At 43.2% G+C, this 27,733-nt stretch overlaps 1 protein-coding gene across 1 annotated transcript in view; it reads left to right on the plus strand.

Annotated features, from left to right (window-relative positions):
- LOC133000360 (chemokine-like protein TAFA-1) overlaps positions 1 to 27,457 on the plus strand; it is a 108,332-nt gene extending 80,875 nt beyond the window's left edge. The window contains exons 2-4 of the mRNA XM_061070279.1: positions 16,161 to 16,301; positions 26,053 to 26,177; positions 27,431 to 27,457. Coding sequence (XP_060926262.1) covers positions 16,161 to 16,301; positions 26,053 to 26,177; positions 27,431 to 27,457 — 293 coding nt within the window. The remainder of the gene's footprint in view (positions 1 to 16,160; positions 16,302 to 26,052; positions 26,178 to 27,430) is intronic.
- Positions 27,458 to 27,733: the final 276 nt, after the last annotated feature.

A 27,733-nucleotide genomic window follows, 5' to 3' on the forward strand; every position in this document is an offset into this window, starting at 1 on the left:
CTATTGTTGATTTGGCTTGAACAGTTGGCTTCACTGTGCACCGTTTCATCTGTCAGAATCCTCTGTCCGTATCTCTAATATAGAGTATATTAGCCTTTATTAACAATTTGTCTTTGCAAGTGTCAAAAACTCTGCCTCCGCCACTTGACAGGTCGCAGACTTTATCAATGGGCTTGGCCACTTCCGCAGAAATGACAGATATAATAGATGCAATGTTAACCTAGTTTCCAGAGACAATGGCCCGCTGCCAATAGAGACAAGTATATTACAAAATGGATGCAATAAGGCTACAATAAGGCTACAGCCTTTATAGGACGAACAGTGTTTTGAGATATCGCTTCCCCTTTAACATTGTAATAATCAATGTCTATTCTTAGCTTCAACTGTTGAAATACTGCTTATATGGTGCACTTTCTAACTTTACTTTTGCCCGTGAACTTTTTTCTACCCATTCTTTGTTTCCTCTCTTTAAAAGAGGTCAACTGAAACTCATGGGGTTATATTCAGGCCATTTTCCAGAGCTCACAGCATCCAATTGTTTTCTCCCATGAATGTCCCTTTTTGAAGGCTGCTCTATGGTCCCGTTGAAAAAAGCACTTTTGTGATTTTGAATGGACAATTTAGCTGCTCATTTCACCATCCGACTCTCGCTTACAGCGAGCACTGACCTGTGTCATATGAACATTGGATGGAGGTCAGGCACCACCAACTATACCGCAGTAAAACACAGAGAGTTGCGCCGACACCTGCAGGCTCGGATTCAGTGGTTGTGTTGGTTTTCAAAGACACACAGAGAGAGACACACAGCATGAGGCCAATAAAGTGAGAAACAGGAAGAGATAAACAAAGGTTTGCTGGCTTTATCTAATGTGTCTCTTTATATGAATGTGACAGCATACAGTGAATTCTATATTATAGTGTTTCTGGCACTGCACATTATTTCTGGCCTTGTCCTTCTGTCATGAAAATAATATAAGCGGCGAGTGAAGAGACATGAGCCGTATCTCCTCTTTACTGCTGGATGTTATTTTGATACCACATTTAAAATGCAATGAAGCCCATCTCCATACAAAATGTAACTGTTGTGCTTATAAAAGAGTATCCAACAAAGTTCACACCTGAAAGACCACATAAGTAGGTTACATCCTGCATATATTTACCATAATCATCCTTCTTTCTCCATTCATCTGTAAGGTAACTCCTTAAAACTTTTAATGTGTTTTCTTTCCAAAGTGTTTTTTTGGTGTTTTTTTTCAACCTGCCAGTTATTAGTTTTCATGACTTTTTTCCTGAACGACCATGGGGATAATAAAAGCTTTGATTGACATTTAAGCCATAATGGCTGTCAGTAGCCCCCACAGGGCCCCTCCCTTCACGAGGATGGAGCTTGGCAGTGGGTCTTCTCGTGGCGGGCTGAGTCCATGACACGGAGAGTTATATATGCCGGGGCATTACAGAGCCCTTCTTAATCCGGTTTGTCACGCTGCTCCCTCTGGACCGGGGTAATTTCATGGTGCTGAACTGGTATTGATAGAGCCTTAGTAAATGAGCCACGCAGCAATCGTTAACTTTAATAACCATAAAGATGTGAGCAGTGGAGTCATACAGGCCCGTGAGAGGAAACCCATACAGGTGATTAAGAATCGACCAAGGCCGTGGCCAGCAGCACCTCACATTTCTTATTCGTACTAATGGAATTACCTGTTAAAGATGTTGAGACTATTACCACCAGTGGTGCAATTGCTGCATTTTTCTGATTCAGTAAACTGGAGCCCATTTCTGTGTCTTCATGCATGAAGAATGCCTGTTAAAAGATTCTCCTTTTTACCCCTTCTTTCTCCCAGGATTCCTTCTCTTTTACTCAAACCTGTTTCGAATAGGTTTCTTATAGTCAGACCTGCTGTTGAATCGTGCTCTGTATTCTGTAAGGGTATAGCCAGATTCAAAGTAAGCCATACCAACAGAGGGGAAAAACAACATTGATTTGTGTGACTCCAGTAGAGCTGGGTCAGTGATTCCTGTCAGTCAGCTCGAGCTCTGGAGTGTCTTTCTCCCGACTCCCGCTTTCTCTTCCTCACTCCACCCCCCACCCCAATCCGTCCCGCCCTCCCTCCCTCAGGTTTGTGGTAGCTTCAGGCACTACTATAGCTACTGTGTCTACTTGTTTGTCTACTCCCATTACTGTGGGTGATGCTGCCTCAGGAGGAAAGTGAAATCCAGGCCACAGAGGGGTCAGCAAGAAACCAGCCTGAAGCCTTCAATCTGTCTGAGGTCGGAGAAGCCACACAGATCACTACAACAGGTTGCTGATGGGCAATTGATAAGTGGTGGATCCAAAGCAGCTCCTGATGCATATGTGACACACGAGTCAAAGCGTTTATTAGATAAATAATGTCTAACAATCCCTGAGATTATTTTGTTTTGTATTTGTGGAGGAAATCTGCACTGTAAAGCTGGCATTCCTCCCACTTTTTTCGATGTGTTTAACAGTGAATGGTGCAGACTCCTCGGGAGCCTTCTTTCTTGAGGCTGCGTTTTATTATTCATCGGTGAGAGTCAGCTCGCTGGGAGATGACTTCAGAGGGTGAACAAGTGGCTGGGGCTCAAGCCGACTTCACCGCTGCAGAGAAAGTCCTCACGATAAGAGGAGTTCATTTTTCTGCCATTTCCCGTGTAAACACACGGTCAGTGTTCATGTTAACACCTTGATTCAGCAGCATTCATATCAGCACAGCTCTAATATGGCTCTAACACAGATATTGGCACTATTTGTCTTGTTTCTTAATTACTATTTTTATTTTATTTTATGCTTCTAGTGGACTGCTTCTCGACGAAATTCCGTTCACAGTAACAATAATCTATCTATCATGTGGTGTCTGTTCTTCGCTCTTCTCCTCTTCCCGCTGTTTCACACATCTCCTCCAAGATTCTGTCATTTAGTGCCATATGATTGAATGTGGCTCCATGCTCAGCAGCAGTAAACATATAAACACATACACACAAGAAGTGAACGCACAAAACAGTCGCAATTAAAATACAGTAAATCCAGTGAGAGCACCACTTGGGCTCTTGTGCTTAAAGTGCCAGAATAAAGTGCCCGTGCTTGTTTATACAACCAGTGAGGCATTGAGGATGCCGATTGCTTCAGGGCAAGTGCAGTTGAGACGTTCTGCTCCTAACACCTTGGCCACACTGTGTGATGGTTGTGGAACATTGTGGTTTTCATTTTGGCGCCCATCTTAAAAGGTTGGAGCTGCAACACGACCTGAACGTCATCTAGGGTTTCAGCTTCATGTTTTTTTTATTGCGTGTAATGCACATATAGGTTCTCAGAAGATATATAAACGAGTGGAAGATCAATTGATAGATCATTTATTGATTATCAGTAACATCGCCTAAAATTACACCTTTCAATAGATCCATTTTTTCCTTACAGAATTAAATACAAATATAAACGTAGAATTGAATTAACTGTAAGCATCCAAGACCATTAAGCAATGAATAATTCTGCATTACATTTACTCTTAATTCAAAATAAATGAATAAACATATATAATAAAACAGTTAATTTCTGTGAAGTAACAGTTTTTACTGCTACATAATCATGTATATATCTACATATATATATATATCTGAATAAGTCACAGACAAAACCTATAGTAATCATGTATTTTACCTTTTGTAGCAACTACAATAATTATCAAAGGATAAAGTGGAGGTCATATGTTTGTGATATAGTCATAGCAGAAACCCAATGTAGCTTAAAATAATTTGATTTCAATAATTTAACAGGATAAATATATTTTCTGGTTCTCTCACTCTTTTTCTCTCTCACTCTGAAATGAGCGCAAACAAAGATCACATGACTGCTCCCTGGTCGCTCGCTGCTTTCTCCTCGCTCTTCATACCACTTAACAACAATGGATGATGATTATTATTGATGGCCAATATCAAAGGCAAAGTCTGTTTGGAAAGAGAACTGGCATAAGTGGCGCAGCAGCAGACAAACTGGCGGTGTGGACACAACACACACACACACACACGTCAATCCACTGCAGTTTGCTGATGTAGCCGTCATGCACACACGCGGCAGGCAGCTCGCCCCAGGTGTATTCCTGCTGAGTCTTTTACCTGAATGGAGATAATTGAATAGAGGGTTTGGTTTGTCGAATGTGTCATGTTTGATTGGGTGGACCACACTTTCATTTCCAAAACGTCTGCTAGAAAACAGACAGACAGGGAAGAATAGCATCATGTCCCCATACCAGCACCATTTTGAACAGGCCTCACCAAAGCTACTCAATACTGCATGAGGTGTGTGTGTTCTAAGGTAGTTCCATCATGGAAATGCAGCACTGGGGTCTACTTCCACAGATTTCTCTTTCCTGCTGTTTCACTTTAAAATGTCATGTTACACAACTTAGAGGCATTTGAGCAGTAAATTGGGGTTGTGTAATTTCGGTAGAAATAGATAAACTGTTTTAGTTGCCAATGGGACGCACATGAAAAGTTCTTCCCTGGCGCAGCCTCCAAGGCCTCCGTTTGGAAGCCACTCAGCGGTGCTTTGTAACATGTTTGAACATTATCCTAAGTAATCAGTGGGAGTGTTCATGCAGTTCCAGCTTGATGTTTAAGTAATGAAAAGCAAAATTCTGATGGGCGGTATTAAACATATATGCAGTGGGGCAGCTTGCCCGCATCCACTTTGATGCCGCTGGCACTTGAATCACATCATTAATATGCTTATTTCTTCTTCCCTCAAATCTGAGAAACATGAAATTGAGACAAACAGAATAGAGCTTTTTTAATTTTGGACATATCTGACAACTTTTCAATCAGCTGCATTTTAGCACGTTTCAAACTGTGCATCATAGAAAAGGGTTATGTTCCATTATGCATGGCTTCACAGAAAGACACATTGACAGAACTAAACCAACTGGATTACAAACTGTTTTTTAATAAAACTTTGCGAGCGTTTGAATGGACCACTCTGGAACACAGTACAAAGTAATAGTATTCACTTTGTACTGAAAGAGGTTTTTGACGACTTTGAGTCCCCATTTTTCACACAAATGCACGTCATTTTCAGCAGCAGATTGAAACATCCCGCTCTTGAGTAAAATGTGTGCAGTTCACATTTCTCAGCTCTACGCATGTCTACAATTAATTACCGGCAACAGGAAACCCAATCGTGTGGCCACCAGAGAATAACTTGTCAATGAGAAGCAGGATAACTGTCAGCTACACACAAACACCAGGGAATGGCATCAAACCCACGGAGAAGAAGGAGCCACGAGGAGAAATGGACCGTGGTGGCTGTCAGCAGCTGCCTGTCTGGCAAAACAATGCAGGAACTCCAGCAAAGCAGGCGGAAAACTGCTCATTCTCATCTGAGTATGCACAGATTAAGTTGTTATGATGAGTCCTTGAAAGGCTTAAGTTTTCCCGGCTGCTGTGTTCCTCCCTCGGCCATATGTCATTGCTTAATAACTGTAACAGTGGGAGAAGCAGTGTGTGTGTGTGTGTGTGTGTGTGTGTGTGTGTCTGTGTGTGTGTGTGTGTGTGTGTGTGTGTGTGTGTGTGTGTGTGTGTGTGTGTGTGTGTGTGTGTTTGTGTGTGTGTGTGTGTGTGAGAGAACCAAAGAGAGAAAGTGATGACAGAAACGCTCGCTGATGGTGTTGAAGTGAGTTCTGCTCTTGGCTACTCTGCATAGATAATAGTTGTTGATGCTGAAGCTGAGCCAAGGTGTGTACTGGAAAGAGTTTGTTTGTGTGTGTGTGTGGTGGTGGTGGTGGTGGGGGGGGTTCTGTGGTAACATTGTTATGAGCACCTGCATTTCTCTCTGTGCCAAAAACAATTCCAGATGCAATGAGATCAGTTCCCAGTTGAATAAGTTCTTAGTCACTCAGAAAATAAAAAAGGAGAAACTGTCTGTAAGCCTGGATTGTTTTAGTCAATACATTGTCATGGGTTTGTTAATTTGTGTTTGATAGTTCACCTTGAATATTTAAGCAGATATGATACAGTCATACATTGTTGGTTTGATCTCTTAATGGTGATCTATTTGCGTGGACTTCGACATGGCACTAATTAACAAGAAACACATTCAGAGAATGTTGGGGACACAATGGACACAATTCTTGTTGCTGTTTGAAAGTAAATGTGTCCCATGTGTCTCCACATATAAAGGAGCTTATACTCAGCTGACATGCTGACCTGCTACATTTGAGTGTGTTGGCAAACACTAAGAGTTTAATGTCATGTCTGTTTTGATCTCTAAGGACCAATTTTGATACCAGGTCTGAATAAAGCCCGTAAAGTTGCTATTTTGGCCTGGTTGTAACCAGGCCAAAATAGACTTCCCCTTCAAAATCCATCCCCACCTGCAACCCCTTTTTCCAACAAACTCTTATTGATTAGACTGCAACTGTACGTGACCGAATAAACCACAAATCTCAAACTCGTTGAGTTCGGCTGAAAACACTCCAATACGAAGTGTGACTTTTTACCTTGAGTCCTCGTTCCTTGTCTTCCCGGCCAACCTCCACATTTTACAGCCTCCCCTCATTAACAGCTCTTAATTGGCCCTTGGGCTGAGCTGAAAACAATGAAGCATTGATTTCCTTAAACATAATTACCTCATCCAGTCTTGTAATGGCTGCTGTCACTGTGGGCCACCAAGAGAAAAATGACCAGTCACCGGGCCCATCGATGCCCTTCACCTCTTCTCACTAAAGGCTAGAGTGCACAGGCAGCCACTCCATCTTTCCAGGTCGGTTTAACCCCTTTAGCTGCCTGACAGGCTCCGAGCACTGCATCCATCAACACCTCCAGTCCTGTCTCAAGTGGTCATGGACCTACTGTAGCAGAATGCACACACCACCATACCACTGTGTAGTTGAGCAGAAAACGTCCATTATGGAAAACAAAGAACACAATATTATATGCATAAGTACACTATACACAAACCCAGTCACAGATAATGGATGGTCATGTATGTCACCTTGAGCTCCCAGCTACTTGAATAGGATTGTTTCAAGTCCAAGTGGCCATTAGTCCTATAAGTGGCTCTCGTCACAGACCCAGTGGAGTCATCGTGGAGACGGTTACACTGCTCTCTCTCCTCCATGTACCAGATGGATAGTGATGTTCATGCCTAATGTCCACCTGTCACTGGGTTGATGGCTGGATCTCAGCTGACACACACACACATTGCCATGTGCTTATGTGTTGTGTGTGTGTGTGTGTGTGTAAGGATTATCCATGTATGCTGATGTCAAAAAGTGCAATTATTTTTATAGTTCCCCTTATTATCATGATGACTTTTCAAAATAAGATGTCAGTCAAAAGTTTAAAAGGAAAACAGAGTATACTTCAGAGCAGGGTAATGCTGAAAGACAACCCCCAGTGACTCAAAACTTGTTTGATGTTCTGAAGTGAAATAACTGTGAAGGTGTGGTTTTTTTCTAGCCTCTTCTTTTGGTTCTCTCAACTGTAACTTTATAAAGATAAATGTTATGATCCATGTATTGTTCTTCTGGTATATGTTTTGTAAAGGAAGGGGAAGTTAAAATCATATTTGTCCCAGCCAATTGATCTGTGGCATAATTGTGTTCATTTTAGCACTGTTTTAGTTTATTTTGTCATAAATTTTTTTAGTTTAGTTTAATTTTAGTTCATTGTGTAATATGTAATCTGTGTTGTGTTGATTGATTTTTGTGATTGTTGTTCCCAGGGCTGTCTTGAAAAATAGATCTCAATATCAATATGACCGAGATATGTGTTAATTCCAAATCAATCTCAAAGAGCAGATCCTTGTTCACATACCTCTAAATATATAAACCCAACAGTTTTTAATATTTCAGATCAGAAATTGCTTCTGTAGCTTAAGTCCAACTGAGGAATCAAATCCAAAAGGACTTTCACACAGCCGACATGGATTTGATGAGGTCTCTGTGGTGTTGTACCTCAGCAGATGGTTGTTGGATACACCTCTGTAGTGCAAAGCTGCAAATCTGGCTCTGACACTAGCTGAGGGTATTCAAGCCAATCCAGTATTCTGTGACGCAATGTAAACTCACTTATTCAGAGCTGTGCTTTGAGTTGAAAGCAAGTCTGCAGGTCAGGAAGCTGTTGGTAAAATATTGAACAAGCCAACACGTTGTGGGGTTTGGCGTTTTAGCACACTCAGGGGATTTTCTCCCCACTTTTACACTCTGTGTTCTGGCTCCTCCTGCCCAGAAATATCTAACAACAAGCGCTGAGAGAGTGACATTAATACTGCACGACATCATGGTCCAGCAGGACTGCAAATGTTTGCCTTTTAATCCAGGACTCTGCAGCCCTTGGTCTGGCCAATGCAGACAGTGATGGGAATGGGAGAAGAAAACTGTTGCCAAACTTGTCGAGGCTGCTGTGAGCTCAGTTCTGTAATTCATGACCGGAGCCATTTTAAACATTTGCACAACACAGACCGGTTGTTGTCATGCCAGTGGAAGAAACAGCTTCCTCTCACCACAGCTGGATGTCCTCTTTAGAACTCGGTGCCACCAAGAGAAATAAGGCACAAGAAAGATGGAATGTGGCATCTCTCCTCTCCTCTCCCCTCCCCTCTCCTCTCCTCTCCTCTCCTCTCCTCTCCTCTCCTCTCCTCTCTTTCCGTTTCCGGTGTGAGTGAGTGGTGGTGGTGGTGGAAGCGTGAGTGGCGCGGAGAATTTGAACTGGGTTTGCCTGTTTACTGGGATTTCCTTGGTTTTTGTTTCTCATTTCATATCTGCATGATAAGGTAAGCCTTTTCTTTATTATCGTCCTCAAGTGGCAACGACAGACCGCGGGTTTGTCGGGGGTCTCTGGAGGAATGGCGTCCACGGCGACGCCACCTCCGTCACTCCGGCAGGGAGTCAGAATAGTCCCGCCGGGGGACAACATTAAGGTGGAGGAAGTCCTGCTGGCTGTTGGAGAACAGGTGGGACATGATAATGTAGTTTATGCCTCCAGAATGAACAAAGCGGTGGTGGTATTTCTCAAGGAGGAACCACAGGTGCACCAGCTGATTGCCAGTGGAGTGTTTATCAGGGACGGCTTCGTGCAGGTGAACCCGCTGTCGGTTCCCGCAACTCGGATCACGGTATCCGGAGTTCCGCCTTTTATTTCAAATGAGATCTTAAGATCCGAGCTCAGCAGATTCGGTAAATTTTCTAGCGGGTTCAGAACGTTAAATCTCGGTTGCAAGGATCCCAAATTGAGACATGTACAGTCCCTGAGACGGCAGGCGTTTATGTTCCTGTCATCCACCACGAACTCTCTGGAGGTCTCCTTCAGAGTGAAGCACGGTGACGGGTTCTACATGGTGTACGCCAGCTCCGGGAGCTTTAAGTGCTTTGATTGCGGGGATGTGGGGCACAAGCGCTCCTCGTGTCCGCACCATCAGCGGGCCGGTGAAGCGGCAGGTGGCAGCGGCCCGGAGGCGGCTGCCGCTGCCACTGCTGAGGAGGCGGCGGATGCGGCGGCTGCCGCATCCGCCGCCGCGGCTCGGGGGCCGCGGCGGCACCGAGCACCGAACCGGAAACTGAGCCAAGCGGCTCGGGGACCGGGGCGGCGGCCGGCGCTGAACCGGAAACAGCGCCCGGCGCCGCAGCGGAGGACGCTCCTCGCGCTGGAGTGTCAAAGCCCACTCGCGGCAGAGCCTTAAGTGGCGGTGATGCAGTGAGTGGGGGGGACGGTTCACAGCCTGAAGCAGAGAAGTCAGAGGGGCAGAGTCTGTCCAAGAAATCGCGTGTGTCTGAGGACCTAGAGAAATCCTCCCAGTCTGCAGCTGCAGAAATGTCACAGGTTGAGGAGGCAGGTCCCTCAGGTGCCACAGAGCACTGTGTGAACAACGATGAGGGACAGAGTCTGCCAGCCAGTCAGGCCCCAGGTGAAGAGATGGAGGAGGAGTCAGACCTAGAGAGTGTAGCATCTTTTGGGACCCCAGCTAGAGATATCTCCCTCTACACTTTGGAAGAAATAAACAACTTTCTTGACGTAACCTATGCGAGAGTAGCCAAAGTGGAAGAGTATTTTGATGATACAGAAAAATTTATTAGATCGGTGGCGTTTCTGAAAAGACAGTATGGGTTGGATCAGCTCGACGAGAAGAAACGTTTCCGTCTGAAAAAACACATGACAACCCTGAGGAAACAGGCTAAAGGAAAAACAACGAGACAGACGAGGAGCACTGTAAAATAATCATGCATCACTTGGTGTTTTCTTCTTCACTGATTTCTGTATTTTTCCTGTTTATTTTCTTTTCTGACTTTTCTATGAGGAAATTAAAAATAGGGTCACTTAACATAAACGGGGGAAGAGAAAGTAAAAAAAGAGCTGTTATAGCAGAGATCTCGGCTCAAAAACACATTGATGTGTTATTTTTGCAGAAAACACACACAACATCGAGTGATGAAGTAGACTGGGGTTTATGGTGGAGGGGTCCTCATGCCTTAAGCCATGGCTCCAACTTCATTGCAGGAGTAGCTGTAATGTTCACCAAAACAATAAATGCAACCATCTTATCCGTTACAGAATTAGTGAAGGGGCGGTTGTTATTAGTAAAAGCAGAAATAGAAAATACAGTGTTGGTTTTTGTGAACGTCTATGCCCCTAATCAAGGTGCAGAGAGAGTACGCTTTTTTAAGTTACTAGAAAACGAACTTAAAAACTATCAGCAGGATCAGCTAATTGTCGGAGGTGATTTCAATTGTACTCTAGATTTTACTAAGGACCGGACCAGTGAAGAACCTCACCCCCAGTCAGCGCAGACCCTTAACAGTCTTATTAAACAGCAAGATCTGGTTGACACCTGGAGGTTAAAGCATCCAATAGCCAGACAATATACATGGATGAGGGTCAGAGAAAACAGGGTGACGGCAGCCAGACTAGACATGTTGCTTATATCCCAAAACCTTCGAGCCAGACTAAGTGACAGCATCATTAGCCCGGTTGGTTTCTCAGACCATCATCTGGTTAGCATAGAGTTAGTAATTTCACCAGGGGAGAGGGTTAAATCCTACTGGTGTTTTAACAACAAACTGCTGCAAGACACTGCGTTCTGTAAAGCTTTTGAGCTGTTTTGGCGCCAGTGGAAAAATAAAAAAACAGATTACAGTTCTTTAAAGCTCTGGTGGGAGATAGGCAAGGCACAAATTCGTGTGTTTTGCCAACAGTACACCTCATACTCCACTGCCACAGCTAAAGCAGTCATTCAAGAACTGGAGGATAGCATTATAAACATAGAGGAGGGCATAGTTGCAGATTCCACCACAGGTCAAACACTACTGAAGGAAAAAAAGTTGAAATTGAGCTCATACCTGCAGGAGAGGGTTAAGGGAGCTCTCGTGAGGTCCCGGCTGCTTCATCTAACAGACATGGATGCACCAACTGCTTTCTTTTTCGATCTTGAAAGATCAGTTGCACAAAGAAGACAGCTCACCTGCATTAGACTCCCAGGGGGCGGAATAACCACCTGTCCAGGCGAGATGAGGAGCCAGGCGTCAGCTTTTTACACCGACCTGTTTGGTGAGGAAAGTTGCTGCATGGAGTCCCGTGAGGAGCTGCTGCAGGGACTACCCCAGCTTAGCCAAGAGGAGAAAACTGCCCTTGACTCTGAGCTAACTCTGCAGGAGCTGACAGAAGTGGTGAACCAGATGGCATCAGGACGAGCGCCAGGGATTGATGGTCTCTCCAATGATCTGCTAAGGAGATTCTGGAGCATCATTGGTCCGGACCTACATGGCGTCCTTTTGGAATGTTTGAGAACAGGTTCACTTCCTGTCTCTTGTCAGCGAGCAGTAATCTCCCTGCTGCCAAAGAAAGGAGATTTGGCCTTACTTAAAAACTGGAGGCCCGTTGCTCTCCTGTGCACAGACTACAAGGTACTTTCAAAAGCCTTAGCCAACAGACTAAAAAACATTTTGGAGATGATTGTCCACAGAGACCAAATGTACTGTATACCAGATCGGACAATCATGGACAATATTTTTCTGATTAGAGATGTTATGGATGTATGTAAAAAATATGAGTTTGATTGTGGAATTGTTTCTTTGGATCAAGAGAAAGCTTTTGATAGGGTAGATCACTCTTATTTATTTGACACTTTAAGAGCTTTTGGTTTAGGTGATGGGTTTATTGCATGGCTCAGCCTATTATATAATGGTGCACAATGCATGATAAAGATGGGGACAGGGCTGACCAGACCAATCCAGGTACAGCGGGGGATAAGACAAGGCTGTCCAATCTCTGGGCAGTTATACAGTCTGGCCATAGAGCCTTTGCTTTGCAGGTTGAGGGGTAAGATCAGTGGCCTATCGCTGCCTGGCTTCCCAGATCCCGAGTACTCCCTCATAGTCTCTGCATATGCAGATGATGTAAATGTGTTGGTCTCTAATCAACAAGATGTGTCCTCTTTACAAGAAGCACTGTCACTGTATTGTAAGGCTTCCTCTGCACGGGTGAACTGGGAAAAGAGCGAGGCTTTGTTGGTGGGACAGTGGAGCGGGCAAGCAATACCAAGTCTGCCTGGTGGTCTTGAGTGGGGGAAGGAGGGGTTAAGAGTTTTGGGTGTATTTTTGGGTAGCGATGTGTTTCTAACAAAAAACTGGGAGGGAGTGAAGGAGAAGGTGTGTGCTCGGTTGTCTAAGTGGAAATGGTTGCTACCCCAGCTGTCCTATAGGGGAAGAGCTTTGGTTGCCGGCAGTCTGGTTGCCTCGACTCTCTGGCACAGGCTTACGGCTCTGACGCCACCGAGAGGACTAATTGAGGAACTACAAAGAGCCATACTGGATTTCTTCTGGTCTGGCAAACACTGGGTTCGGGCAGCAGTCCTCTATCTGCCGGTGGTGGAAGGAGGACAGGGACTGGTGGACATCAAGTCCAAAATTGCCGCTTTTCGCCTTCGGGCAGCTCAAAGACTACTGTACAACTGTGGGCCGAGGTGGGTTGATGCGGCACGTCTGCTGCTGAGGAGAGCTGGAAGATTGGGCTACGACAAACATCTCTTCCTTTTAAGAACGGAGGACATGGATCTCACCGGGCTGACCCCGTTTTACAAGTCAATGTTAGATGCATGGCAGATTTTTCATGTCAGTAGAGAAAACAATGAAACACCTGGTTTGTGGCTGTTTGAGGAACCGCTGTTCTTCAATGACTTTATGAGGTCGGAAACACTGCAGTCTGCCAGCCTCAGAGACAACCTCAGACGAGCTGGATGCACCAAACTGGGCCATCTGATAAAGATGACAGCAACATCGGTGGATACCCTGAGAGCGAACAGCAATATCAACTCTACCAGACTGATAAACAAAGTGTTGGAGGAGGTCTGTGCCGCCCTGCCACAAACCATGAGAGTCTTTGCAAGCAACAATACTCTGTGTGACCAGTGGAGTGATGACTCGGAATACAGTTTCCCCTCCTTATTCATCAGCCCAGCTGTTGGGGAGTGGCAGGAGAGGCGTGGTCAGTTGTTGTCCTTCCCAACTCCTCACCTAGACAGCTTTCAGTCTGTGGGAAAAAAGTCTGTCTACCAGACCTGTGTAAAGGTTCGTAATTTGCACTCTCTGGAAGAGATGAGAGAGTCGGGGTGGACTGGGCTATTGGAGCCAGAGGCTTCTCCGAAAGGCAGCTGGCGGGCCTTGTACAAGCTGCCCATTGAAAAACGGACAGCAGACCTCCAGTGGAGGGTAGTGCACGGGGCGATAGCTACAAACAGATACAGAGCGCACCTTGATCCGGAGCTGGGGGAGGGGTGTACGTTCTGCTCCAAAGCTGAAACACTGGAACATTTATTTGTTCAGTGTCCACGGCTGGAAGCACTTTTTAATGTGTTGAAAGGGTGGTTTCAGGGCCTGGGAGAGGTATTTTCTTTTGGTTTGTTCATTTATGGTCCGAAATATTCTGCAAAGGAAAAAGCTGTACACAACCTGGTAAACTTTGTCTCTGGTTCTGCAAAGCTAGCCATTTGGCTGACACGGAGGAACCAAGCACTGGACACTGGTAGCGTGCATCCGGCGCCAATGCTGGTTGGATTTCTGAAAGCCAGACTCAGAGTAGAACACGCCTACTACAAAATGATGGACAATTTGATGACATTTAGCCGCATATGGGCTGTTGCGGGGATTCTATGCACCCTTGGGGATGAAGGGGAACTGATTTTTAACCTGTAATTTGAGATACGACAGTTAGTATGGATGTGTGAGTGGGTATGTACATGTGTGTGTGTGTGTGTATATATCGAAAATAATCTATATGTAGTATTTATTAACCTTGTTTGGTTGCGGTGTACAGCTGGTGGCTGACGTAAGAAGTGTTTTTGTTCCTGGAAATAGAAAATAAATGGATTTTGAAAAACCAAAAAAACCTCTCCTCTCCTCTCCTCTCCTCTCCTCTCCTCTCCTCTCCTCTCCTCTCCTCTCCTCTCCTCTCCTCTCCTCTCCTCTCCTTCTTCGTCCTGGGATGAGCTCCAGTTTAATTGTTGGATGCTGGTGTCTGTTGCAGTGGCTGTCAAGGGAAGATAAAGAGTTTTTCCTGGGGCATAAGGAAAGGGGAAAGCGGTGATGGAGGGCCTCTCTCCTGCAGCTCCGCTGGCTGCATTAGCCCCACGCTTTATAATTGTGTGAAGGGGGCACTTCCAGTGGCTCCCTCATTACTCACTGGCATGGCCAGTCCATGGCAGCTAGACACACCTTGTCCTCTAGCTCTCTCTCTCTCTCTCTCTCTCTCTCTCTCTCTCTCTCTCTCTCTCTCTCTCTCTCTCTCTCTCTCTCTCTCTCTCTCTCTCTCTCTCTCTCTCTCTCTCTCTCTCTCTCTCTCTCTCTCTCTCTCTCTCTCTCTCTCTCTCTCTCTCTCTCTCTCTCTCTCTCTCTCTCTCTCTCTCCCCCCCCTGCCTGTCTCACTCATTTCAGGATGTCCGTAAGTGCCATCACCCCCTCTCCCTCTCTTTGGCAACCCACCCTATTTTATTTTTTTTGGACCCAGTACCACCATCTTCACATATTGCCATATCTTTTGGCAGAATTTTTCTTGACTCCCTCTGTTATCGGACTGATATCACCTATGCTTTGGAGTTAGTGTTTTAACATACTGTAGCCTGAGAGAAAAGAGATGTTCCAATACCAGTTTCAGAAATACCTCAGATACGGCTGAAGATGCCGGGTCAGGCCTCATACCGATCCAATACCATGTACCAAAACCATTTATTTTTCCTGGAAACCGTGTCTTCTTCACTGCTCCAAATAGCAGGTGTGCTGTACAGCCCCTGGCAAGTATTGTTTTTAAACCGGTAATAATGAAAAGATTTCTAGTGTAGCATTAGCCAGAGTTGGTCAAAATTGTAGTAATCGCCAAAACGTTTACACTGGAGAGTCCCTCAAAGAAAATGGTGAGCTGTCCCATTTGCAAGACCTCTATTTTGACTTTATTTTTCTAAACTGTGGCTGCGGCTGCAGCTGCAAGTTTTTTAGAGGAATTGTTATGTGTTCTTTGATTTATTTATTTGTGTTCTTCTTTGGCTATGCCTGTCAAACTAGATAACAAAAGACGTTCTATGGCATTCCCTCTCTGTAAGTGGCAGGTGATACAACAATGATAGCAATCATCACTTTCACACATGGTTGGTAGCATTAACAATACCTTTTTAAATACATTTTGTTATTTATGTCATTTTTAAATGCACTGGTATTGGCTCACTATATCCAAAGTCCAGCTACCGGAACTTGTAACGGAAGTGAAAAATGTTATTGCAACATGGTCGTGTGTCAGCCATTATGTGTCTGATGACTGGTAGGTCTTCACTGAGACAAAGCTTTCATCCTTTCTAATCATATGGACAACATATGGAAGATTTCAAGACAAGCACAATGATGAATACTAAGTGTATGTGATCTTTATAATGGGCTGATTGGTATGTAGTGAGGCCAGCATTTAGTAAGAGGCAATTAGATGACATACTAATTGAGATGCCTCGAGGGCCGATATGGTACACACATATATGTACTCCTACGTGCTTCATACTATATGATGCGATTTAGTCGAGGTTTATACTCTTTCATTTATATGTTAAAAACACTGTATAGATCTATGGTTGCTTCGGTTTAAATGATGTGTTTTCCTCTGTGTCTGTCTTTCTGCAGAGGGAGGCACGTGCGAGGTGATCGCCGCCCATCGATGCTGTAACAAGAATCGTATCGAGGAGCGTTCTCAGACAGTCAAATGCTCCTGTTTACCGGGGAAAGTGGCCGGGACGACACGCAACAAGCCCTCCTGTGTGGATGGTGAGGACCACTCATTTGTTTTTGATAATAATTTGTTTATTAATGAAGACTGCTATGAGGGAAAAAGTATTTGTCAGTGATACCTCTTCAGTCTCCTCTTTATTTACAAAAGGTACAAATGATATCCAGTGACAATGCAAAAAATACTGTGCCCTGAATGTGTAGAAATGGACACTAATGGACCAAAAAAAAATGTTTTATATAACCAAGGGTTATATGTTAGATTTAAATATCTATCTCTGAAATAGAAAATAGAATCCATGCCAAACAAATAATTAACAACAGGACACTGTCATGAAAAGACAATTGATACCAAATTAATCTAAATAAAAAATTTAAGAAACTAACTTCAAATCGAGTTTTCCATGTGATTATGTTAAAGGTATTTTTTGGGTATTTTTTACCATTACTTTGGTCATGTATGGAAAGTATGGAAAATATGGAAATTGAAAAAAGATTCTTAAACATATTACCCTGGTACCTGTTCTTCACTTGAGTGTTCCCTTTTTTTACTATACTATAATATCGTAATTTGCAAAAAAATATCTGACAGCTACAATAAAGAGGTTTAGAATAAGTTTCGCAAATTACAACTGTGATCAATTTATAAATAATGTCTTGTTATGTACTTAACTATGCAAAGGTTCTTAAAGAGTAAAAATGTTACGTAATCTCAAACAACTACAACATTTAAAGTAATGCATTAATACTTATGATCAAATAATAAAGTAGTATAACACCTAATGTACATATTGATGATAATACTTGTTTACCTTTACTGAAGGGAAATGTTGAATGCAATAATTTCATATTGGATTCGAAGAATATGAAATGTGAAAATATGAGTAGCCTACATCTCGAGATTTTCATCAGGTTTGAGTGAGCTGTTTTGAAAACACTTATTCTACGCTTGCTTTAATAAACAGCTCAGACCAAGCATTTCCAATAAAACATTCACTGCTGTCTCTCAGTGATATTTTTTTCCTCTAATAACAAAAATACATTCAACCATTACGAACCCAGTAGTGCTGCGCTGCTGGGCATCATGGGAGCGAGATGACGGGCTGTTGAACACCTGAGCAAGGAGCATGTTGCAGATCACATCGCCCAAGGCAGCTCAGGCTGATGGAAATGAATAACTAATAAACACGAGTCAGGGAAGCTCCAGGCTAGTGCACCTGAATTACCTGAGCTGAGAAAAACAATCAGGCTGAGGCAGCTCCATTTGAAGGGAAAAAAAGCTGAAGGAAATCACAAGTCAGCTGAGACAGAACTGCGTTGCCCCCTTCACTCCGTGGAGCTCATTTATTGCACCTCAGCCTTGATCTTTTCACCTCCACCTTCAGCGCAGATCAAAGTTATTTCTCTGACTGACCCCTCCGCAAAGAAATGACACCAAAAATATATTCATTACGAGGAATGTTACATGAAAGGCCAGACATGCCTGCTCAGTGGGCTTCACAGGCTTGGTTAGCCACAGCTGACACTCAACAAGACCCTAGAATATGAATTAGCTACCCAAGGATGCCACAAAAAAAGAACTTTCCCCCCGGGTGGATGAAAAATCCCCCACAACCCAATAAAACTTTTCAGTGAACGTTGGAATTTTCCAGTCCTATGGGAGTTTTTCTTTCAGAAAAACTGATGTTGTGTTTGCCCTGTGGTTGGAGACATCGCCTGAATGAAACATTTACAAAGCTCTGACCTTGAGCTGTAGCTTTTTCAGCAGGCAGCGTTGTCCTTCAGCAGAGAGGCAGACGCTGTCTCCTCTGCAGCACATAACAGACGAGGGACTCTGGACTTATATCCATTCAGTTTGTGTCTCTTTGACTAAGCACAGTCTAGACAGAGTTCATGAAATACCTTAAAAACTTAAGAACCTATAAAAAAAGACTGAGACTAAGAGATACACCCCAGTCCTTACAGGTGAACCGCATATAATAGAAGGTGGATATACAGTAGCCGGGAAATCCCCGAAAGTCGAGGACAGAAGCTGGACAGAGCTGTATGAATCAAAAGCGATATTACAAGGACTGAGGCGTGGAGGTGAAAGAAGTGGAAGATGTTGTTAACACTTCATGCCTCTATGCTTCGGACTCCTGCAGCGGGAGAATCCTTGCTGTTAGCGTATTGATTAACAAGCACTTATGGAAAGAGTGGTGAAAAAATGGAAATGACAAGTCACTGAGCAGCAAGCTGTGCTACTGGGAAGCACTGCACCGCATTGAAAGAGTTAAGATGACCTGGCCTGTTAATGATTATTATTTCCATTAGTTCAAGCCTTTACAGTTTCTCCTGGATAATATTCACTTTTCTTTAAAGTGAATGAGGCTGTGTGTGATTTATTTAACCCTGAAACCATCAGGGGATAAGAGCTGAAGGGCAGAAGGAAATATGTGATTATTAATTAGAGCTCATTCGTAGTTGGAAGTGTCAGATGCTGCAAACGCACCTTTTAATCAAGTTGTTTTTTTTATAAATGTGGAAATAAATGGATATAGGCGGGTGGGGGGGCCACTCTGTTCCAGAGCTTTTGATTGTCTAGGAAAGCTACACTTGAAAGTGTGTGTTTGTCAACCGGGCGCCCCAGGCTACCTTTGCTACTATGTGAGGGATTATAGACTTGTGGAGTCAGTGGTCTGAACCCTTAGCAGCGCACCGGCCTGGCCCAGATGGAGCTTTCTCCCCAGGTCCCAGCGTTATTAATGTTCCATCCAGATAAGGAACGATGCGGCAGCCCAACCCATCTCATCTCGCCACCCCCTGGGGGACACCTGCCGCCACTGTACCATACACAGGTTATGTTCCTACACAAAAAAGAATAGCCAGTGCTCTGATATAACAAATCAGAAGTATATCTTCAGCAGTTATTAGGTTTGAACACAGAGCACGGGGGAGCTAACACTCCTTTATCTTTGGCAAAATTTGCAGAACCAGCAGGTCTTCTGCATGCACTGTATTATTGGTCATTAGCATCAAAGCCCAACATCAAAGCGCACACTGAAGATCAATCTCATTGTCAAGCGTTCTCCACCTTGTGAATGTGGGCCACATGGGGTTATTTCCGTTGCCATTGGTAACTGTTTTCGTTGTTGTTTATATATGGAGATATGACGACAGCCTGCATTGGGAGGCGTCATGCTCAGCGGGGGTCTGCTGTCAGATTATGTGGCGTGTGGAGAATTGATTATTAGCTTAGACAAGGAGAGCTATGTCCCAGTTATGTCAGGGCCAACAAGGCTTTCAGTGAAGAACATTCCTTTTAACAAGTCAAACGCTCGTATCTCTCCAGCCTCACTGGGCCGATCACATGCACTCAGATTAGGCACTCGTCACTGCACCGCTGCCTTTAATACAGCGTATGAGACGTGTAAAGCCCTCAGCCACAGTTTGGACACACATACTGTTTACATACATGCAGATGTCCTGGTACGCACACATGCTACCACTTTTCATGTAGCTGCTGTAGCAGTAAAGTCTCTCAAGAAGGAATCCACGCACACGACCGCTTGCCGCCGATCACTGATGGGGAATGAACCCTTCTGTCTGGCTGCGGGCGCATATAGCCGAGCATGACAGGTTGTCATGGTACATTTGAGATACATCCAGCGGGGACACACATTGACTCTACTTGAGAGAAGGGACAAGAAATGCCACAGCTCTGCCAATTGGTCAAACAGACGCATTACATTATGAATCAAAACATCACAAGTTTAGAAGATACACTGTTTGATAAGGTTTCAATTTAAACGAGACATCCACAAAGTGAATCTGACTTATTGGTAAAACTTGTTCTATTGTGTTTTCTGCACAAATTCGTTTATTAACTACTCTACTTTCCTGGATGAAAAGCTTATTTTTAATCCTACCACTATAAAATCTCTGCCCCCCCGCCCACCTGCAGTTGGGCTGTCACATCGTCTCCTCACACGACTGGATGTGGTTGGCAGGACACAGACCTGCTGCAGAGACTGCCTGAGGGGATGGACAGAAGGAGTAGATTATACTGTACAATGGAAAACAATAAGTCCTTTCTCTTACTGACAAACAGACACACATAGACAAATATAATGAGCGACTTACAAGCACACAAAATTCTCCTGGGTCAGAAATGATGTTCGTGTCTTTGGAGAAGTTGAGGATAATGATTGTGAAGCAGGTTTTCTCCTCCGTCTCTGACACATCCCGCTGAGCTCTCACAGCTTTGGCGGCTGATTATACTCTCAACCTTTAACCTGCCGGAACAGGATCCAAAACTCAGCTGGAGTTGAAAGGTCGCCTCGTTTTTTGTTTTTTTTTGTGTTATTTTTCATCTCTCTCTTCTTTTTTTTACGAAAACAAAAAAATCATATTTGCTTTCTGCTCTAGCTACTGACATGCTAGTGACAAGCCTGTGGTTGTATGTAGAGAGGGAGAGAGAGAGAAAGGTAAAGAATCAGGGAAGTCCGCTTTGTGGGAGATCCAATTTTCCTGAGTCACTTTTCAAAATCTGTTCAATGGAGTATTCATCAGAGCTCATTGATCAAGAAGAATGCTTGTACCCCCACACAAACACACACATCCTACCTCCACAGGGACACATACAATATTCATAATGTTTTTTATTGGAAGGGTTAATTGCAGACTCTGAATTGGTGTGAATGGATGTGTCAGTGGTTGTTTGTGTCCAATCACGGAGCCCATCGACTCTAATCTGATGGCGAATTAGCTTCTTGGGGCACCGGCCAGTATCTTGGGACCATGCTTATCCGGGACTTACATTCCCCATACATTGTTTATAGTCTGACTAGTTTCTTTTGTCCCAGGAGACAAACATTCTTTACAAAGAACACTAACATTTATCTGCATGTCTGACTATAGGTAAATAAAAAAGCAGATAGCTAATGCATTTCAGTCAATGTGTTTCATCTCTTTTGGTCTCCATACAGACTGGTTACATGTGGGCAACCAGCTCAAAGCTCAAAGGATAAGTGCATAGATGATATGCATCCACCCATAATGAATCTGAGATCATGCAGACAAAATTTTTGCTGGCAATTTCAAGAATTAATATGAATTCCCCATCCACACAGAAAATAATCAATTAAAAACAGGACGGATGGTTTAAGTCTGTGGAATATCCATTGCAAAATTCTGAAATTAAAGCTATGTGATGAGAAAGCCCCAAAATATTTTCCGAATAGCTAATCACACCTTGGCTCCCTCTCTCTCTCTCGGGCAAAGATTAATGCAGAATATTGACCGTCTGAGGGCTGACCTTGGGTTCAGTGGTCCAAGTCTCAGCTCTGCTGTAATTATACACTTGCTTCATTTGCTTCCTGCTCCTTTGACCCCCCCCCCGGTACTTTACTGCTGGTGCACACCTCAGTCTCATTGAGATGGAAATGTGTTTTTGAACCAAATATTACACTGGAAATCTTACATCTATCACATGATTCTTACCTGCATGATTATAGGAGTGAACGATTGATTGGCTACTTGTTTGGGTAATAAATGAGTGATCATGGCACTTGTAGCAGAGCATTGATATAAACTGTTAACGTGAAGGGGGTAAAGAAAAGACCCAGAGGCCCTGCATGAGTCCGTAAAAAAAGAAGTTTGATCTTTCGGGCGGCAGCAATCCTTCACCCCAAACTGTAAATTTAACCTGATTGACGGCATAACAATTTAAAACCTGATTGTTTTCAGCTCCAGGTCTTGACTGAAGGCAGCTCATCTGTGAATGAAATTTAAAACAGCAAACACTCCAGCCGACACAATTTGAAACCCATTGTTTTGCTATAATTAAGCCAAGCTGTGCGGTCGCTCTAAGTTAAAGAAACATTAACTATTCAGAGGCATATTCACATTCTGATGCAGGCAGAAATCAATTCCCCTCCTCATCCGTCAAGGTGTTCAAACATTCTGCTACCTGGCAGGGACGTGACGGCGAGTTCAATCCATCACGGAGACCGCTCACCAGTGATCTGACAGATGCACTTGTAAAAGGTCCATCGCTTCATGTTTTTCAATCAATTCAAGTCCTACTCTCGGTTGTTTGTCCATCAAAGCTGCAGACTACAGGCTGCTACGTGGCTAACATCTCGAATCAAACACTCTTACACTTTGTGGATTATTCCGAGACCATCTGTCATATCTGACAGAGTACAGCAGCTTCTTTATTGTATCATCTAAAGATCATATTAATTGGTGTTGGTGATTAAAATCATGGATCTGAAAATGAATAGCTAACCTAAAGCAGGAATTAGGACAGGGGTCAGCTGTAATGCCCCCCCTCCTCCTTCACTCCGTGGCAGACACAGAGGAGGAGTAATGTTTGCTCATGTTGGAACAAAGGTTATACCCTCTATGCTGACGATTGCTCAGGGAGTAGTTAAAGTAAAACGACTGTTGGAGGTCAGCGGTCACCAGGGAGTGATGCATGGATCCTGACCCAGAAATGGCTCTTCTCCAGTGGTCAAGGTCAGAGCCAGATGTCCTGGCCCAGGTACAGCCACAGACATGAAGAGTGTTTGTGTGTGTGTGTGTGTGTGTTTGTGTGAGTGCCGAACTCTGTCTGCTTCATATCCTCATGGCCATCAGAGCTGACGTGTCACTACATTGTGCTGTCAAGTTGTCCTGAGATGAGCCTGCTGTCTGCCTCATAGACCGACGGAGGGAGATTTTTAAAGATCAAATATGAATATTTATTAGATGCATTTAATAATCCCAGGTCATTAAACTTTTACTCTCCTTTTATTACACCATTAGAAGCTGTCAAGACATAACCCAGGGATCCGGTAGCTTTTAAAGATGGTGAATTATCCTCATCTGATCTTTGCCTTGATGTGACCTTATTTAACCCTGTTTAACAAGAAGTTTTTTTTAACAACTGTAGTTGACAATTTCTGAGCAGTGAAGTATTTTCTGCAATTTGTCAAGACTCTGGTAATCCATCATTGATCTTGTGGCCATAAAGTACAGTTAATGAGAAGGTATAGTGCTGTCACTGGTTGGATGTTTCATCCTCAATAAATCCATTGTCTGAATCATGTCCCTTTTAAAGGTCCAGTGTTTTTTAATGAAAGGCATCTATTGGCAGAAAGTGAATGTAAAAATAATCCTAGTGATGTTTTCACTAGTGTCTTTCATCTAAATTGAACAAATTGTTGTTTTCTTTAGCCTATAATGGCCCCTTTGTATTCAGATACTTTATATTTATATGAAGCAGGTCCTTTCTACGGAGGCCACCATATTTTTTACAGTAGTCCAGACGGGACAAGCTAAACTCTATAGGGGAGGGTGAGGTATGGGCTAATCAGCTGCAACATGCAACTCCACCCCAAGATGTCACGAAATTCTACACAGTGAACACACTGCATCATGGGAAAAAATAACAAAAACACGTCATTAAATAAATATCACCAACAGGAGCAGATTTTTCACGAAACAACAAGCTGGTTTTCTGACTCTGACCCTCCTCAGAAACATGGTACAGGTATTTAATGTTCGTCATACACACAAAAAAAGGATACAACGATTCAAAATAAAAAGCTACAAGATACAAGTAAGGGCCTTTTCTAGACTTCCAATGGATTAAATAAAATGGCACTAAGTAAGGTGCATACCTTCAAATCTGAAAAATCAATGGAGAAGTTGAAAAGAGCCGTAACTCACAATGTTGAGGCAAGTGAAAAGAAATCCTTGATCAGCCTCTTGATCACAACAAAATGTGATGGGTTTCTTCCTGATCCAAAAATATGTCCTGTACTTCTTTGTGTAATCCTGCTTACTTACAAATACCAAGATAAAAACACCATCTTGACATATTAAAGAAATTTCAAAAGAAATCCAGAATCGACGTGTTTATCCATATGTGCTCCTACATTTTATCGTTTCCCCTTTGGATTATTTCATATCCATCCACAAAATTTTACAAAAACAGTTTGAGTGTCCTTTTTGAGTATTCCTGCTAACGAACAGACAAACAATCCATCGTACATGTGTCCAGACTCTGAGTAAGAAAAGTCTTCTGACTCTCTGCAGCGAAGGGAAGAGGCTGAGCAGAGAGCACTCGATAGAACAAGTTAAGCAAATGTCCTCCAGCCAAGTCATAATTTGCTTCTTAAGAAAGACTTCCTGTATAGTTATGGTGTTGCACCTGAGAAGCAGCTGAATGTAAACATGGTTAACAATAGCCCGTGGGGGACGATGGAGGGAGAAAAAGCAGGGGAGCAGGAGTGCAGTGGAGGATGGACCAACATGTGGTAATTAGTGGGTAAAGTAAACAACCATGGGGGAAGCCAAAGGGCAGATTCACAGCTGGTTAGTGGATGCTCTCATTCTGGCTTTCAGTATCCTCAGGGCTCATGGAGGGGAAAACGAAGGAGGAAGTCAGCAAATGCAGCAAGTTCAGCGAACAGCAGTGGGATGTAACTCTGTGTCCAGTTTACTGTCTGGAATACCTGTGTGTGTGTGCGTGTGTGTGTGTGTGTGTGTTTGTGCGTGCGTGCATCCGTTCAAACAGAACCATAGCACACTGTGCTGTGTGGGACGGCACTTAAACCGTCTTCTTCCATCAGTTTGAGACGACATGTTGCTCACATCCACAATTGATTGGTGGTTGGCCAGTAACCTTGGCAACAGTTGGCTGGAGGGGAAAAAATATATTTTTCCCAAAGGTTCAAAAATGTGTTTGGAAAATGAAATTACAAGTTGCTAGTTAGACTCTATCATTTGACCTTCACATCTTCAATATGTCAGTGAAGTAAAACGATTCTGATCGGAGATTTAAACTGCAAATTAAAAAAAAAATAAACAACATGCTGACATTTTTTATAACATCATGGTTTAGATTTGTTTGCCTTGATTTGATCCGAGAGGTTTCCAGTGCATTGTATCTGGATTTAACAAAAGGGTAAATCTAAAATCAAAGTATATAAAACAAATTTTTGCATCAGTGCTTTAGAGCCGATTCAAGAACAACTGGGTGTGAAGGTAAAGGGGCAGATACTTTCTTCATGAGATTAATTAAACATATGGACTGTGGAATGTTAATTAGAGAAACATACCAAGCAAACCTTTTTTTTTCATTTATTTAGTTTGCCCAGGTTGATCAGCCATTATGAAAGGTATCTTTTGTATCATAAAACTCCTACAACACAACATCAATAGAAAGAGAGAGAGGGAGAGAGAGGGAGGGAGGGAGAGCAAGATCTTGATTAGACGATGAGAACATATTTGTTTTTGTCAGATAGCTGCAGGAAATATTTAGTCGATGTTAATGAGAGGCAATTAGTTTTGATTAAAAATGAGATTGCGCTCGTACATGCAATGTAGCTATATCAAAAACTAAATAATGATTCATTCCTGTTGGTTTAAGACGTTATTGTCAACAGAGGAGGTATCCATGCAGCAATGATACGACTGCTCTGAGGCAGAAGAGAAGGGAAAACATTAATTTAGACACTCGCCCATGTGTGTATACATGTAGTTTGCCTGTGAAGAATATGAACACAAAATAGTTGTACGTGGGAGGCATCTGCATTTGATTGACATGTTGCGATGATTCCACCTACACTATAAATTATGGTTCTTCTGTGTGTTTTATTTTTTTATTTTACACGTTAATTTTTTATTTATGCACATTAAAGTCAAATGTTTTTTTTTTATTGCACCAGCATCTATTCTGAGTATATACTGTATTTATTTACACTGTTGTCTCTGAGAAATACCAACCTGTTCCATGCATGTCTGTGCTCACCTTCCCCAGCGTCCATTGTAATTGGGAAATGGTGGTGTGAGATGGAACCGTGTCTTGAGGGAGAAGAGTGCAAGACTCTGCCTGACAACTCTGGATGGATGTGCTCCTCTGGGAACAAAATCAAGACCACGAGGGTGAGGCCTCACACGTTCTCTACGCGCACACACACACACACACACACACCTACTGTGCACAGATGCAGAAATACGTGTATATTCTAACTGAAGCACGCTAACACACATCTACATGAACATACTCGCACCGTTTTCAGTAAGTAAATGACTTTAGATTTACAATTCAACCTTCTCCTTCTTCGACTTAAACAAAGAAAGTCACAAAGAAATAAGACAAATCTGTTTGGACAATTGGATGCTTTGACAAGGCTTCTCTGCAAACTGCCTGCTTCACTTCTAATTCATCTTTAGTCACTGAACAATCAAGCATGCACAGTGTCAAACCTGCAGGTAAAAAGGATGTGCACACTTACAATTATACTGTACAGTGAAAACCCTCTGTTTAACGAGTTGGATTCAGTTTGATGTGAGTAACCTGTGTAAGGGCCCAGTAGTGGTGGAGATCAGGCATAAAGCAGGAAGTAAACAAACAGGTGGGCTCTGCCTCGGGCTGCACTCCTCTCAGAGATAAAGTTAACAGCCACTTTGCTTCTGTGCAGCCTTTCAGCTCTGTAAATCGACTCCAAATGCGGCATGCAAAAATAATGAAGGGAGTTAAGTCCTCGAAGCCAGCAGTCCAGCACTCTGTGACAGGTTGATCACCCGATTTGTATTAATTTAATTGACTCACCCCTCCCCTACCTGCTTGACCCCCCAGACTCACACACACACACACACACACACACACATCAGCCCCATGTATTCTCTTAGCGCTCGGTGACAATGACTTTGAATCGGAGCAGAGACTAATGTGATGGTAGGGAAACAGGGAACAGCCAGTGAAGGTTAGACCACACAGGGCTTTCCAAGGTTGTTCTGCAGATTTATGTGGCAGCAGATAGACATAAAGCTTTCACTGGGCCCCCCCTCACAGCCACCACAGGCTTAAAACTTTCAGAAAGAAGTTGATGGAATGGGGCTTTCCAGCCTGTCAAGGTAAGGTGCAGTATTTGGTTTTCTTTAAAGAATGCATCTCGAATTCTCACTTTAGTCCATTGCACAATTTTAAAATAAATAAACTTTAGCTGATTATTGTTTTTTTTAAATACCTGGGCACAAATTATTATATTGTGAAAGATTGTAGAAGGTTTTCACATAGATGGCGAATAAGCATTAATGCATATCTATAAATAAAATTGAAGAGGGCCAGAGGCCTGAAGCTGCTTTTACTTCCCAAAGACACATGTCCTTATCTCTTGACCCTCTCTTTGCAGAACACCCAGCCATACTCCCCTTTTTAGCTTCTGGAAGCAAAATGCAGATGATGCGTCCACGGAAATTGAGCTGCATTCTAGCTTTTGTAAAGGTTAGTCTTTTTCTTAAGCTGTTCTCTGTTTCTGTTTCTTTGTCCGCCTCTCTTTCTCTCACACACACACTGACATCACTGTATATGCACTTGAGTGTCGGGTAGAATGGAACCAAATCGTGTTCAATGACTTCTCATTAACCCAAATACTCTGTGCAAAATAATCAAGTGTGTGTTTACATGCTGTGCATGATTAGGAAGGCGTGACACA

Source organism: Limanda limanda, chromosome 4 (genome assembly GCF_963576545.1).
Source record: "Limanda limanda chromosome 4, fLimLim1.1, whole genome shotgun sequence".
NCBI classification, from domain to species: Eukaryota; Metazoa; Chordata; class Actinopteri; order Pleuronectiformes; family Pleuronectidae; genus Limanda; species Limanda limanda.